Raw genomic sequence first — 15,278 nt, 5'->3', positions numbered from 1 at the left:
TTTGGTCTGCAGCCTGTGCTTAATCCACTGAGCTATGCCAGCCAGGGTCAACTGTGGTAGTTTTAAAACATTCTATGAACCTGCTCTCCTCTGCTCTCCTATGGGGTGGGGGAGTCTATGTCCCCTTTCCTTGAATCTGGGTGGGCTTATGGACCCCAACAGAGCACAACAGAAGTGATGCTATGAAACATTGAGGCTGTGCTAAAGGCCATACGGCTTCCTCCTTGTTTACTGTAAACACCAGCTCTTGGAACCCTGAGTTGCCATATAAGGAATTCTACTACCCCGAGGACTCCATACCAGAAGGTCACACACAGATGCTCCAGTCCTTAATCCCAGCTGAGCAAAGCTTCTAGCCATTCCCACCAAAGAACCAGACATGAGAATGAGGCCATCCTGGGCCTTTGAGATCAAACATCTGCCAGCTGAACAAAACCATAGCCAATGCCTCACAGAACAGGAGAATCACCTAGGCAAGCCTTGCTTAATGCTTTACCCACAAAACTATGAGATATAAGACAGTGATTGCTTTAGGCCACTAAATTGTGGGGGGTGGTGCTACATGGTACAGATTACTGAAACAATTTGGTGGACCAAATTATCATCAGTATTTTTATATTCTTAAAAATTGTCATCTTAGTAAAAAATACTATTTTCTCAGTAAATATGTAGTTTGACTAAGTGATATTCCTAACATGCAAAAAAAATCTAAAAGGGAATCCCAACATGCTGACTAGTATGTGATGAGTCCACATTTCAGGAACATTTGTCCATTGCCAGTAGTAACATTTTAATATAACGTGGAGGAGTAGGAAAGCAGCAAACTCCAAGTCTGGGTTCTGGTGCCACTTCTAGAACTTATTAACTATGAGATTGCTAAGTCATTTAACTTTTCTGAGCCATGGTTTTGTCATCTATAAAATATTATTACAGTATTTTGTTCTTACCTAACACAGTTGTGGAAGATACTTAATGGAATAATAACCATGAAAATGGTTTAAAATAGAAAACATTATGCAAATGCATGGACTTATGGGCCTTATCTTATCATGGTAACCACTATAACATTGCAACAATGGTTCACATTGTCAAATATCATGGCTGCATCTCTGACCTCAACTCAACTGTCCTCTTGGCATGACTTGTCACTGCTGACCAGTCCTTCCCTCAGGACACTCTTCTCACCTTTGGCTTCTTGGACACTTGGTTTCTTCCCACCTCAAACACCAATCTTTAATTTCACTGGCACACTTGGCCTCTTCTATCAGCTCTATTAATACTGGAGCTCATCAGGGCCTGGTCTAGGCCTTCTGCTTTTCTTTATCTACATCTTGGAGATCTCACAGGACAATAACTTTAAATAGTGACTATATTCTGATGATTCTCAAATGCCTATCATCTTCAACTTTGACTTCTGCAACCAGACTTACACATCAATTTGCATGGATAACACCTCCACTTGGATCTCTAAAAATCAGTTTATACTTAAGATGGGAACAATTGACTCCCTCCTGTTCCCCCAAAACAAACTAGTTCCAGGCTTTGCCATGTCTGTAAGAGAAACATCCATTCAGGGTTGATACACATTTCTGGGCCGGTTGTGCAGAACATAACCTACACTGGAACATATAACAGCCATAGTTTGAGTAAATCCCTTGAGTTGCTCACACCAAAAACAAAGGAATCATCCTTGAGTTCTCTCATAACCTGCCTGGTGACATAATTTTCTAATTCACTGATCTTGAACTTGGCTGATATCCTAGTTCAAGTCACCATCATCTCCATCCTGACCCAGTGCAACAGCCTTCAAAGTGGCTTCACTTTGACACGCTTGCTACCATCAAACCTGTTCTTCAGCCAGTGGTAGGAATGATTTCTAGTATACAAGGCACTTTTTTCTCCTGCTCAAATTCCTCCCGTGGCTCCCTGGTATACTCAGACCCACAATCTTGGTTTGCAAGATCTGTAATGACCCGGCCTTGCCAACTCTACCAACTCAGTCCATGGCACTCGCCCCTCAGTCACTCCACTCCAGTTATCCTGGGCACTTTCTAGTCCTCATGGTGACACACTGCAATTTTTTTTTTCATGCAAACTGAGGCTAGCCAGGACAAGGAAAAAATAAAAACATGATACCTTCATGTTACTGAAGTTCTTTTTGTAAATATCCCGTTTCTGGAAAAGGGCAGCTGCAAGTGGTGACACTTCCAGACCCATCTGTGACATGCACTGTGTTTCTCTAAATAAAGTTAGTATCTGAGGGTCAAAGTTTACAAACAAGTCTCCTGTGCCTGGAGCCTTCACCAATAAAGAAGCCTCGAGTCCTACGTGAATTTCTTCAATCTGTGAGAAGAGATCAACATTATCACTATTAGAAATTTCCATGCATGCACGGGGTATCTAGCTTGGCCATTCCTGGGAATGAGGATCATTAAGTGTTATTCCATGGAGCTGAGCTGCTCAAATTAAAGACAGCGGGGCCAGTCACTCTTAAGTTCACTTAGGAAAGGGCTTTCAAGCTCTCGGTGCTGATGTTGCACAGTCAGTTCCACAAAACGCTTCGGTCATGACTCTCTCACACCGACATGTAAGTGAACACTGAAATTAGCAGTGGCCTCTCAAAAGCCATTTAGCTCCCTGATGACTTCAGGCCTACTCAGTTCTTTTTCCTAGTGAAAGTATCATAAGACCTGCTAAACTTGGTTTTCAGGTATCTGGAAAAGCAATGAATACCACTATGGAGACATCCCTGCATTGGTCCAGACACCAAAAGGTGAACCGGAGAAATGAGAAACCACTTTAGAGGCCTGGTAAGGCTAAATTTTATCCTCCAAAATTCACACACAAAGAAAAAATTCTTGCCAACCTACCAAGAATGGTCGAGTTTGAAGTGTAATTTGATTAACCTGGTGTAGCCAAAGAAAACTTAAGACTTTGTTTAACAGACATACTAGTGTTCATTTGACACATTAAGAAACTGAATGAAGAAAAAAAGAAAGGAAAAAATCCTAGTCAACCAGTTAAATAAAACAATAAACAGGACCTTCTCCCTTATGAGTGTGTTACCTGGCTATGATTTTTTTTCAAAATTAATCATTATTTTTCTTCATGGACATAGTACATTCTTTGACTGATTACTTACCTACAGCCAACCAAACCTGTCTTATAAAATACCTGTAAAGCAAACTTCCTACAAAAATAAAACTGTTCAGTGCTAGCAGAGGGTGTGTCATTGACTGACAATGGAGACGTCTTTGAAGAACACTAATGTACCGACTTACTTGTTGAAGCCACGCCCTGTGGTAGAGAATCTCAAACTCCAGGAGGACCTTGGCCACCCTGTTGTAGCTGCGAATCACAGGTTTGGCTTCGGGCGTCTGTAGCACAGCTGGGTGCTGCTGGAAAAGCTGCATTGGTTGCTGAATCCTGTGGAAGAGCTGACGGGCCCACAGAATCTTCCCAGCAATGGGAGGCTGGTCTCGGGCCAAAGGAGGATTGCATTTCTGCTTTGTGTACAGCTGTGCGATCATATCAATGTCAGCCACATAGTTTTCAAGGATACGCCGGTATTTGTCATCAATACCAAGGTTGGGTATGTTCAATCTTATTTTTTTTAAAGTGAAAAGCCTTAATTAATGAGATGGTATCTAGAAATCTCCTTTATTAAGGCATTTTACAACACATGCTAACAGAAGAAAGTAAGTTATTTGGCTAATTTTAAGAACCAAAGTAGTATTAATCCATCAGATCTCAATAAAGTGATTTTTAAAATAAAGTATCAATCCTTAAAATCTAGGAAAAACTAGATAAACTTTTTTTGAATTATTGAACATCAAGTAAGACAATGATAGGCTGTCACAGGTATTTCAAAGCTAAGAAGAAAAAACTCTTAATGCTCCAAAGAACTGAAAAACTGTGCCCTCTTATCCAGAATGTCAAGAGATTTCTTTCCAGCAGAATATGAAATAATAATACCAATAATACTGTAAGGTAAACTATGTTTACATTATCCCAATTTAGAAAATAGAACTTAGAAAAGTATTCTCAAATTTTACCTTTCAAATTTCTTTAACATACTTAGAGCTTGATTTGTGTTTTGAATCTTTTCAAATGTAGCGTCCATGAACTTCTGCAACTGATTCTAAAACAGAGTAAGTTCTGATTATGAACAATGAATTGCCATTGGGAAAAGTCCTATTTAGCATCAGGATAAAAGAACTTCCCATTTTCTACAAACACATATAACACAGGACAGAATATAACAGAGAACTTAATACTCACCTGAGCTTGAAAGAAAGATAAATGCCCAGAACCCAAAACAAGGAGGGACCTGAAAGCCAGGGCAGTCACAGGAGTTGGCCTGTGGCAGAGCCTGGGGGTCGCCACTGAGGCTCTAGCACAGCAGGGTGGAGAAGTTGTAGGGTCCCAACACGCTCAGCAGATCCCTGCAGAGAGCCAGCCCCCTTGAAGTGCTGCCTAGCCCACGCAGGAGGGTTAGACTGTATGCAAGCTGGGGAAAGTGGGGGTGTCAGGGGTGGGTGTCATCTGGCCAGAGCTGTGAATGGATAAAAACAAGCCCTTTACTTCCTCTACAAGAGCTGGGTGATAAGTATTTTCCACTTCAGAGGACACAGGTCTGTCTCTTTCACTGCCACTCGCCGACCACTGTGCTGCAAAGGCAGCTGAAGACAACCCGTAAACAACCAGGCGGGGCAGGATTTGGCCCATGGGCTCAGTTTACTGACCCCCATCCTGGAGCAGTCGAAATCCTATACCTGGGCCACTCCTGGATGAGGGATCTGAGTTTACTCATGGGCCCAGAGGTCCAACCCAAGGAATTAACGTTACAGCAGTCTGGGCTGGCAGAACCCCCAGGGTCCTGGCAGAAGGAGTGCAAAACCACTCTATAGAAACACCTCCATAGCCCAGAACCACAAGATCCCCACAGGAGAAAATAAATAAATATCTCCTGAGAAGATATGTTCAAAAAGAATGACCTAAATAGCAATTTCTTAAAGCCCTCAAATCTATTTTCCAAAATGATTTTCGTTATGGCTTGTCCCGAGAACCTCACACATCTTTTTTTTTATATTTTATTTATTTATTTTTAGAGAGAGGGGAAGGAAACAAGAGAGAGAGAAACATGGATGTGTGGTTGCCTCTCACGTACCCCCCACTGGGGACCTGGCCTACAACCCAGGCATGTGCCCTGACGGGGAATTGAACCAGTGACCCTCTGTTTCACAGGCCCGCACTTAGTCCACTGAGCTACACCAGCCAGGGCAAGAACCTCACACATCTTATACCATTGTACAAATTTGTCCAAAAATAAAACATAAAGATGACTACAACAAAAAAATGAAGCATGTGATTTATTCTTTGTTCAGTTTAATATTTAGCAGAGTTGTTATTAGAATATAAATTGAATTAAATAAAAGACAGAAAAATTATTTCATAATTTTCTATTTGGTGCTTCAAGGGAACATTCCAATTAATTGTTTTTCTCAATTTACCAGACAGAAGTTTTGAGTCTCTACAATTCTGAAGGGATCATCAATTTATGTTATGATCAAATAGGGAAACAGATGCATGTGCCTTGAGAATTAGTACCTAGATAAGCTTGATTTTCCATAAGTAATTTGGTAAGACAACCCGTGGGAAACACCCAGGACCCCACAGGAAACACTTAGCCCTTGAAGAGATGCTGCTCTCTGCGGGCATGCCACAGTGCCCCCTTCGCCAATCAGCAAGCCCCACAGCTAAAGAACCACCACACCTATTACCATGTGCCTCCGACACTTCTCACTGCTTCTGCTGAAACTATAAAGAGCGGTACAGCTAGCCTACCTAAGGAAACACTCACATTTTTACATTACATAAAAATCTCTGAGTATAAACTATGAAGAACTGGAACATTTGTGATGCTTTTACTCCTTCCATCTTCAGACACCAGCAAACCTTCCCTGAGCCCTAACACTGGTACCTGATCTTCCTTGCTTTTCCATGCTATAACTTCACAAAGACCTTGAATTAATCTTCTTTTCTCTCTGAGCACTGGGTCCATTCTTTCAGTCTTTTGGAGTCCCACCACGGAATCCTCACACTCACTTGCCCTCTTACTACTTATAGACTCCCAACTCCTACTTAGTTTTCTGTCCAACCTACTGGCACCAGCATGACCTCTAAATCTGGACAGGATTCCAGGCTCAGGAGGCCTTGGCTGTGGAGTCCTAGACACAGCCCTGATCAGGGACACTCAGGTAGCCCACCCCACCCACCCCCCAGTGTTTCATCCTGGAGATGCCATGGTTATTGAGCCTCTCCATTTCTGCCTCCAAAACTCGTCCCCTCACTCATTCATCCACTGTAGTGGGAAGGTCAGTATTTTTACTGAGACAAGGGCCAAATTCACAAGTTATTTAAAGGAGAACATGTAGAAAGTTTACTTGAAAGAATGAGGATGGAAAAAGGTACCAAGAAGACAAAGGAAAAGTACTCATCCAGCCAAAGGTAGAAATGGCTTATTATGAGATGGAAGCTAAGACAATAATAATGTTGAATTTAAAAAAAAAGAAAGAAAAGATTTAAGAGGCTAGGAACTAATGTCTATAAATAATGCTTAAAAACCAGGATATAAAACAATTATAAGATTATATTCTTGGCTATAAAAAGTGGTCACCAACTTGACAAGTTCTTGCCATCCCACTCATCTCCCCCCATTTACCTGGAAAAGATAAACACTGTTCTGGCATCAAGCATCACCTCCTCTCAGAGCCTCTCCTGAGCCCAGGCAAGCGGAAGTACTGGCTATTCTTCCCCAGGCTCACATCCTGCCTTACGGGTTGTAGCAATTCTAGTATTCTACATAATATTTTGTAGGTTTGTCCTCCCTCTAAGTTTCTTTAGAACTTCTTTGGACTATGATGTTTCCATCCTCAATGCCTGGTACAATACTTCTAACATATATGTGCTTGCATTTCTGTCACAGCACATATCTGCCTTCTGTGTACTGTGAGCTTTGGAGGCAAATCTACTTGATTTATTTCTGTATTCATAATGCACAGCATAAAAGCCTAATCCATAATTGATGAACAGTAAGTGCTTGTTTAATTACAATAAATCTAGTTCTTATGAATTCATTCCTCACATTTTAATTCAGCAAACATTCTTTGCTCTCCAATTATATAAGGTGCCCTCCACTAGGCCCTGGAGACACAAATAGGAATGAACAGGATTCCTGCCCTCAACATGTCCACCATCCACCTATATTCCACAGATAAGCTACTGAAGTGCCATGTATCAGAAACCCCTGGGAAACAGGGGAAGACCCGACATATACACATTGACCACGGAGCACATAAACAGGATCTGCCACTGCCCATCAATTTTCAACCAGAAGAGATCAAGATGCACCACCCTTAAGACTGAATCAGCCCCCAGTAGTGGTCATTGTTTGAATTAGCACAGGCATCCCATCAACTGAAATATGTCTTACAACATAAAGGTTAAGAACTTCAACCCTAGAGCCAGACTGCCCAGGCTTAACCCCCACACGACCACTTGCTGTCTCTGTGACTTTGGGCACATCACCTACCCTCACGGTGCCTCAGTGTGCTCTTCTGCAAAATGAGGGCACTATGAACACCCACTTTACAGGATTATTGTGATCATGCAATGAATCAACACCTATAAAGTACTTAGAACAGTACCTGATATACAGAATTTGCTGGTTTTACTATGATTCCTTCTACCACGGAACCCACCCCTCCAAAAACACTTCAGAGTTCTTTTTCCCTTAAGGTATACCGGCTTATTTCAAGCCAAAAATTCTGGAAAAGAAGTGACAGAAGGCAGTTTTCCTTTAATAATCAGAATGGTACAAATTTTCACCTCACTGGGATGAAGAAAGTCGGCTTATGAATTATGGTAGATGCCTAGTGGGTTGTCTACCATAGTAGGTGGGCTTGTCCCCACCTCAGCCTCCTCGATTCCCCTCCTCTGAGGGCAAGCGTTCCCAATGACCACAGGGGGTGCTATCACACCTGCTTTACCACATGACCCAGGGCCAGACACCCCACAAGAACTGGCCAACCCAACATGTTCTTTAGGAAGTTGGAGTGGGCTGGACCTGTGATATGTTCTCAGAAGCTGATGACAGTCATCCTCTGTTCATGTGGACTGAAGGACAAGATGGCCAGTCTACAGCAAGTGGGGGTGGCAGGGCTGGGGGCTTAGAGAGAGAGAAAGGGGTCCAGATGCTGAGTCAGTCCCGGTGCTACTGTTTCTAAGGCCAGCTGCAGCCCTGCCTTCGGGATCTGCCAAATGTCACTGGCCATTTGATTAAATGACCTCTGGTCATAATCATTACTATAAAGTAACAGACAAATGGAAACATACTTCTGTATTCTAATAACCCCACTTTTCAACAGAACATGAAAGTTAACTTAGATGGAAGACATGCAGACGTCTGTGATTACAGATCATTATCTGAAGGTATAATGCCGACTCTTGAATCTGTGAAAAAGAGCCTTCAGTTATTAATCTGAAATCAAAAAGGCCCAGAACAAGGTTGTTATCAGTCACCTCCATGATGAAGATGCCTCTTCCTTCTCATGGGTAATGATTAGCAGCTTTACACAGAACAGAAAAAATAAACACATGACTGTCAACAGGAATTCTACACGACCTACATGAAGGCCATTCGTCTGCTTGCAAAACTCTTCATAATCCTGGTCAAAATCCATTTTCCGCTGGTCTAGGAAATTATATTCTTTTTTCTTTATGGAGGCAACAATACCCTGAAACGTTATGAAAGAAATAAGACAATATTTCAATATTCTAGTATCACTTAATTCAATATAACCTTTAAATGCGGAATGATCATTACCAAGAAAGCAACTTAAATGGAGCCTATTTCTTTAGTTACATTGCTTAATGCTCATTACAGCGGTATAATGTGGCCTACTGCCCTCAAAGTAGTCGTGTGGAAAGCACTTTTCATGAAGTTTTATGTATTTTTAAGAAAAATGCAAAATAAAGATCACATGTAAAAAGTAGAAGTGTTTTCTCTAAAAATTTCTTACTAATCTCATCTGAAATAATAAAAAAGAAGCCCAGAGTAGAAGTTACTAAAATATTTTTCATTGAAGTTTGACTTCTCACAGAAAATAAATAAGACTTTAACAGAACACAAACTCAGAAAGAAAACAGTTATAACATCTACAGATAAAATACTATCTTCTAAGCTTCGAATGTCTTAAATGAAATGTCAAACCACAATCTACCATTTAAAGATTCAGGAATTAATTGCTTCCTTCTCCCTGCAAAGCTGCAGTCTGTGACTACAAGAGTACAAATTAGGCAATTCATCTCCCTGAAAACACTATTATCCAAAGTTTTGTTTGCTCTGAATAATGAGCTATAATGTGATGGGATCGTTCTTAACCAGGTGCTAAGCCATTGTCAAACTCGGGAGCCCACACTGTTGACACAAGCATATAATTTTTATGAAGAATGCTGGGCCTCCTTCTGCAATCTCCTCTTCAAAGTCATTTCCATTTATACATCCATTCAAACACCTTAATAGACAAAAGCATATAAACTGCATAACTCCGTGAGTCAAGTTTACTAGTTAAAACAACCTACTTTTTCATGCTATATAACTACAAAATCAGTTCTGTTTAGAAACTGTATTATGCTACCCATCATGTTATAGGAAGTGTGTAGAAGAAATGTGAAAAAGCTACATTCTACATTTTAATGTGGTCATTAAAAAGATTCGGAGCCCTCACAAAATTCTGCCCTATGATTGGATTTAATGATCGTTTAAGAGTATTAAGTAAATAAACCAATTAATTGTGACCTTTAAACCAACTAATCAAACTCAATCTACTAAACCACTAATTTGACAGATTTAAGAAATTAGTATTTTAATTTATTTTTAAAATTAAAGTTATTGGGATGATATAGGTTAGTAAGATCATACAAGGTTCAAGCGTACATTTGCATGATACGTGGTCTGTAGGCTGCATTGTGTGCCCACCACCCAGAGTCAAACCACCTACTTGTCACCGTGCATTTGGCCTCTTCACCCTTTACTACCCCTCCCACCCCCTTCTCTCTGGTAACCACCACACGGTTGTCTGTGTCTATGAGTTTCAGTTTTATATCCCACATAGCAGTGAAATAATGTATATATTGCACACCTGTTATGTGCCAGCTAATTATGAAGACACAGAAATGAACAAGACAAACGAATGTTCCCGCCCTGGGGGAACTTGCATCTTTGGTGGGGGAGAGAGGGATTCAGAATCTATGCAGTCACAAACAAGTGAACAGGATCATTTTAGCCAGTGATAAAAGGAATAATGTGACGAAGAAAGACTGAAGCACAACAAAAGTCAAGAAAGACAATTTAGAGAGTCATTTAAATCAGTATCTGGAGGCTAAAGAGGAAAACTCTGTGAAAATCAAGAGGTAGAATTTTCCAGAAAAAAAAGGTATTCCTAGCATCTGGAGAGCGTAGAATGCGGAGAAGAGGAACAGGCGAGGAGGTAAGGAGGGTGGGCCGGGCCTGACAGCCAGGCAAGAGCCTCGGAGTCACTTCTGTGGATGCCACTGTGAGCTTCTGACACTGGTGCGAACACAAAGATCTCCCCTGCAGATGGTACGCTTTCCTGCACCATCTACCTCTTATCTCACTACCTCTGTCTGCCCCATCGACTTTAATTGGTATTTCATTTCAGATTTTTGGTTTCTCTTCGCAGTATTTTTATCAGCTTAGAACTGCCTTTTTCTGCATTTAGGTGCATAGTTCAACTTCTCATTCAAAGATAAACTTTGAAATACATTCCAAAGTTATTTTCTCATTAAGAATAGAAAATAGATTCCAAATTGAAAAATAAGTGGATCTATTGCTTCTTGCCTTACAAAACTGTCACCTTCAAAGTACAGATTTCCTACCATGCAAAATTACACAGGAGTCACCTAAAATGTTTTCTGCTACATTAGGAAAGTTTTTTTCTTTTTCTCTTCCAAAATCTGGTACACTCAGGAGATGAAAAAGAGCCCTTAGATTGGCATAAACTGTTAGAGCACAAAAGTTGGCAATATATGATATGATCTTTTTCAAGTTCAAGTACAAAAAAATCTAAGTTTCAGTATCACTGTTCCCAATGAGAAAAACATTTACTACATCCACATTAAAAACTGAAAACACATTTTGTTTGTAAATTGTTTTTTTAATCTTCAAAACATTATTAGATCACAGTGTCCACTTTAAAGACTAAGATTAGTCATATATCCATTCTTTTAAGATAAAGCAGTTAAATGTCAAAATAACTAGACTAAATAGCTAAAATAAAATTCAGTCCCTTTTATTTTTGACATGTGTCCAAACAAAATGCTAAAATGCGGAGATGATAACAAAACACTCAGCACTCAGCGTCAACGAATGCCGGACACATAGCATTTGCTTCCTTAAATATGTCCTGCACGAACAAGTGAAGGGATAAGTTCTATCGAAATACTTTTCTTGGGCTAGTAATGAAAATGCTTTTACCAATGATGATTAATTTCAGACAGGTAGGGAGCGGTTATCATGATCATAACCACATACCTGAAAAGAACATATTAGCACCATTACATAATTCTCAAATAAATTTAATTTCTTTATTGGTTAAGGGCTATGGGCTTATATTTCACAGTATGAACTATATGAATCATTCTAAACCTGGTTATTTGCATACAATATCAGAGTTTTAGTTCTGGATTAGAACAGCAAGTTTAATTTTGAAACAATACCTGATATTTAGTGGCCATGTCTTCCAGGCCTTCAATTTTAGAATCTTGCAGGACTGAATATGTCTTAAAGGTTGTAAAAATGTCCAGTATCTTAGCAAGCCGTCGGTGGAAGGTTTCAAATTTTCCAAAAATATACATCTCGCTGAATTCAAATTGTTTTTCATTTGGATCTTGTTTTAGCTTTTGTTTTGTCTTGTGAAAGCAGTGCTGGTATTCCTTAAAACCAAAAACCAAAACATAAGAAAGGAAGGACAACAAAGATATCAACCTTAGTCGCTTCAGCAAAGGTGATGGCAACAGTAGGGCAGAACTGCAAGTCCTTTCAGTATCCTGCCTTTTCATGCACTCGTCCATCAGCCTGGACTATCACCTTCTCCCACCCTCTGCTCTAGCGAAGTCCTAAGTACTCATAAGGAAACTCAGAGGTACAGCCACCTCACATTCGTCTCACTGTTACAGGGTGCAGCCAAGAGGGGGGACCCCAAATGGGCATTTGAAATAAGGTCCAGAACTTAAGGTGTCCAGGAGATTTTAAGATGTCTCCATCCCCCCCCCGCCCCCCCCCCCCCCCCCCCGCACCCAGGGTGTGGGTTGGGGGAAGGGACAAATGGAGCAGGGCCATTGAGAGCTGTTTTGCATAGCAACAGCCTTGCAGCTAAGCTCCCAGTGTGGTCATTTAACATATCTATAGCCTTTGGCTGGTCGCTTAGATATGTTAAATAGCTGTGGCCATGCCCTAAACCAGGGGAATGGAAGTAACTTCCCCACCAAGACGTAACTGGGGGGCAGGTCCCCCGAGTTACAGCGCCTGGGTGGGAGCTTGGAGACGATTGACTCCAGGACATGGGGCCACGCCTGCCCAGACTCATGATGGCAGCCCAGTAAAGCTGGAAGGATATGAGTTCTGGCATGTGAAGCCAAGTGTGGGAGGAGTCAGAAATGAGGCTGCAGAGGAAGATTGGCCGCAGGGATTTAAAAACCCAGACTTGGCGGCCATTGAGGAAGGGGAACCATGCTGCTTTAGGAGGGAGAACCACACTGCTTTAAGAAGGAGAGCCATGTGCAGCCCTGAAGAAGAGAACCATGCGCAGCCCTGAGAGGAGAGAACCATGTGGCTGTAGAGATGCAGAGAGGATCACGGCCATTGGAGAGAGAGCCACACAGCTTTAGCAGAGTGAAGACTCCCGCAGCCCTGAGAGAGGGAGAACCACGCAGCCTTGACAGAGTGGGGACTCCCATGGCCCTAGGAGAGAGGGCCACATGCCTTTGCCAGAGTGGGGACCCCCCTACCCTACAGCTTTAGAAGGGGGAACCACCACCTGGTTTTAGCAGAGATCCTGGCGACTCAGCTGAGGGTGCCGGGAACCCAGGGAGGTCTCCCAGTCGAGATGGAGTACTAACTGGGAAGAACCAGAGGACTGCCTGAGCCATGGACTTCTATTTCCTTTCCTGAGATATGGTACTCTGGACTGGGCAAAGGGGGAAGGAAGGAAGGACTGTGTGTTTGTGGGTGTTTTTTAGGGGCTTTAAGATTTTTGATAAAGACATTAGGTCACTACTTGAAGTTTGTATAGCATTAAATAAACATTTCTTTTCCTTTTCACAAATCTCTGGCATTGAGAGACGTCTTTCCTAGGGCGGCGGACATAATGGACCCGGGGCCTTCTTTCAATAATAGTACATCGTCCCAGGCCCCCCCTTGTTGTGTTCTGTAACATCACCACGTTAGCAACAGCCTCGCTCTGTGTCTATCACCCCAATTCATCTATAAGAATCTTAAGAAAACCTTAGTCATCTTAGACATCTTTGTATCTTCAGTACTTAATGGGTGTTTGGACACGGTAGGCCCCCAAAGGGGCTAGATATAAGTGCATAGGTTTTCCAGAAAGGTTTATTAACATGTAATTTTCTTAACAGTAAAGAATTATTGCTTTTTTAGCAACCAAGAATATAACAATTGCTAAATAATTTAACATGCATCACCAAAAACAAAATAAAATAATGAAGCATTATCCTAATGTATTATTAGGCTGGCCATTACCTGCTTAAGTTTAATTGCAGATAATATTTTTTCCACAACAACATCCTGCGGCTGGCTCCACACGGAAGCAGTTCCATTGTTGGTAATATAAGCTTTACATGCTGATATCATCTGATTGGTCACCTGGAGTTTTCCAATAAAATGGTGTTATGTGCATAGAACAGTCATCAAGTATAAATTGGACTAGAGGGTCCTTAACTCTTCTGTCTCTCAGGGCGTACAATCTGTGGGCTTGAGCTTTGGATTTATTTGTTTCCATAACAACTATGATCAAGCACTAGCCCTTTTTATTCTGCTTGATTGAGGCATAATTGATGAATAAAAATTGTATATATTTAAGGTATGCAATGTAATGATTTGATTACATATGAAAAGATTATCACAATCAAATTAATTAACACATCCATCACCTCACAGTTATCATTTTTCATGTATGTCTTGGAAGCAGTTAAAATTTGCTATCTTTAACAAAGGATATGAAGGACCTATACACTGAAAACTATAAGACATTATTAAAAGAAATTACAGAAGACACAAAAAATGGAAATATATCCTGTGTTCATGGATTGGAAGAATCAAGATGGTTAAAATGTTCATATTATCTGAAGCAATGTGCAGAGTTAATGCAATCCCCATCAAAATCCCAATGTCATTTTTTAAAGAACTAGAACAAAAAATCATCAAATTTGCATGGAACCACAGAAGTCCCCAGACAGCCAAGGAAATCCTAGGAAAAAAAGAAAACAAAACCAAAGCTGGCAGTATCATATTCCCTGACTTCAAATTATACTACAAAGTGGCACTAATCAAAACAACATGGCAAAAAAAAACCAGACACCCAGAAAGATGACATAATCGAGAGCCCAGAAATAAACCCACATGTATACAGGCAAATAATTTTGACAAAGGAGGCAAAAGCATACAATGGAGAAAAAGAAAGCCTCTTCAACAAATGACCCTGAGAAAATTGGAAAATCACATGGAAAAGAATGAAACTAGACTGCCTACTATTAGTCACCATACATAAAAATTAACTCAAAATGGATCAAAGACATAAATACAAGACCTGAAACAATAAATTACATCAAAGAAAACATAGGTACTAAACTATGGGCCTTGATCTTTAAGAGGATTTTATGAATTTGACCTCAAAGTCAAGGAAGGTAAAAGTAAAAATAAATGAATGGGACTATATCAAACTAAAAACCTTTTACATGGCAAAAGAAACATTCAACAAAACAAAAAGGCAACCACTGAATGGAAGAAGATATATGCAAACAACATGTCCATTAAGGGGTCAATATCCAAAAAAAAAGAACTCATACAATTAACAAAAAAAAAAAACCCAGTTGAAAAATGGGCAGAAGACCTGAACAGACATTTCCAAGACATACAAATGGCCAGCAGATATATGAAAAGACACTCAACTTTACTT

General features: G+C 40.7%; 1 protein-coding gene across 2 annotated transcripts in view; it reads right to left on the bottom strand.

Moving 5' to 3' along the window:
• The window catches only part of DNAH5 (dynein axonemal heavy chain 5), a 244,307-nt gene that overhangs the window by 164,175 nt on the left and 64,854 nt on the right, over nt 1–15,278 (bottom strand). For both annotated transcript variants that reach the window (XM_036020259.1, XM_036020258.1), the window contains exons 10-15: nt 13,844–13,966; nt 11,803–12,018; nt 8,691–8,798; nt 4,056–4,141; nt 3,282–3,603; nt 2,137–2,343 (exon numbers count right to left, since the gene is read on the bottom strand). In XM_036020259.1, coding sequence (XP_035876152.1) covers nt 2,137–2,343; nt 3,282–3,603; nt 4,056–4,141; nt 8,691–8,798; nt 11,803–12,018; nt 13,844–13,966 — 1,062 coding nt within the window. The remainder of the gene's footprint in view (nt 1–2,136; nt 2,344–3,281; nt 3,604–4,055; nt 4,142–8,690; nt 8,799–11,802; nt 12,019–13,843; nt 13,967–15,278) is intronic.

This window comes from Phyllostomus discolor, chromosome 3 (genome assembly GCF_004126475.2).
Source record: "Phyllostomus discolor isolate MPI-MPIP mPhyDis1 chromosome 3, mPhyDis1.pri.v3, whole genome shotgun sequence".
Classification (NCBI taxonomy): Eukaryota; Metazoa; Chordata; class Mammalia; order Chiroptera; family Phyllostomidae; genus Phyllostomus; species Phyllostomus discolor.
This window is presented reverse-complemented; position numbering and strand designations above follow the sequence as displayed.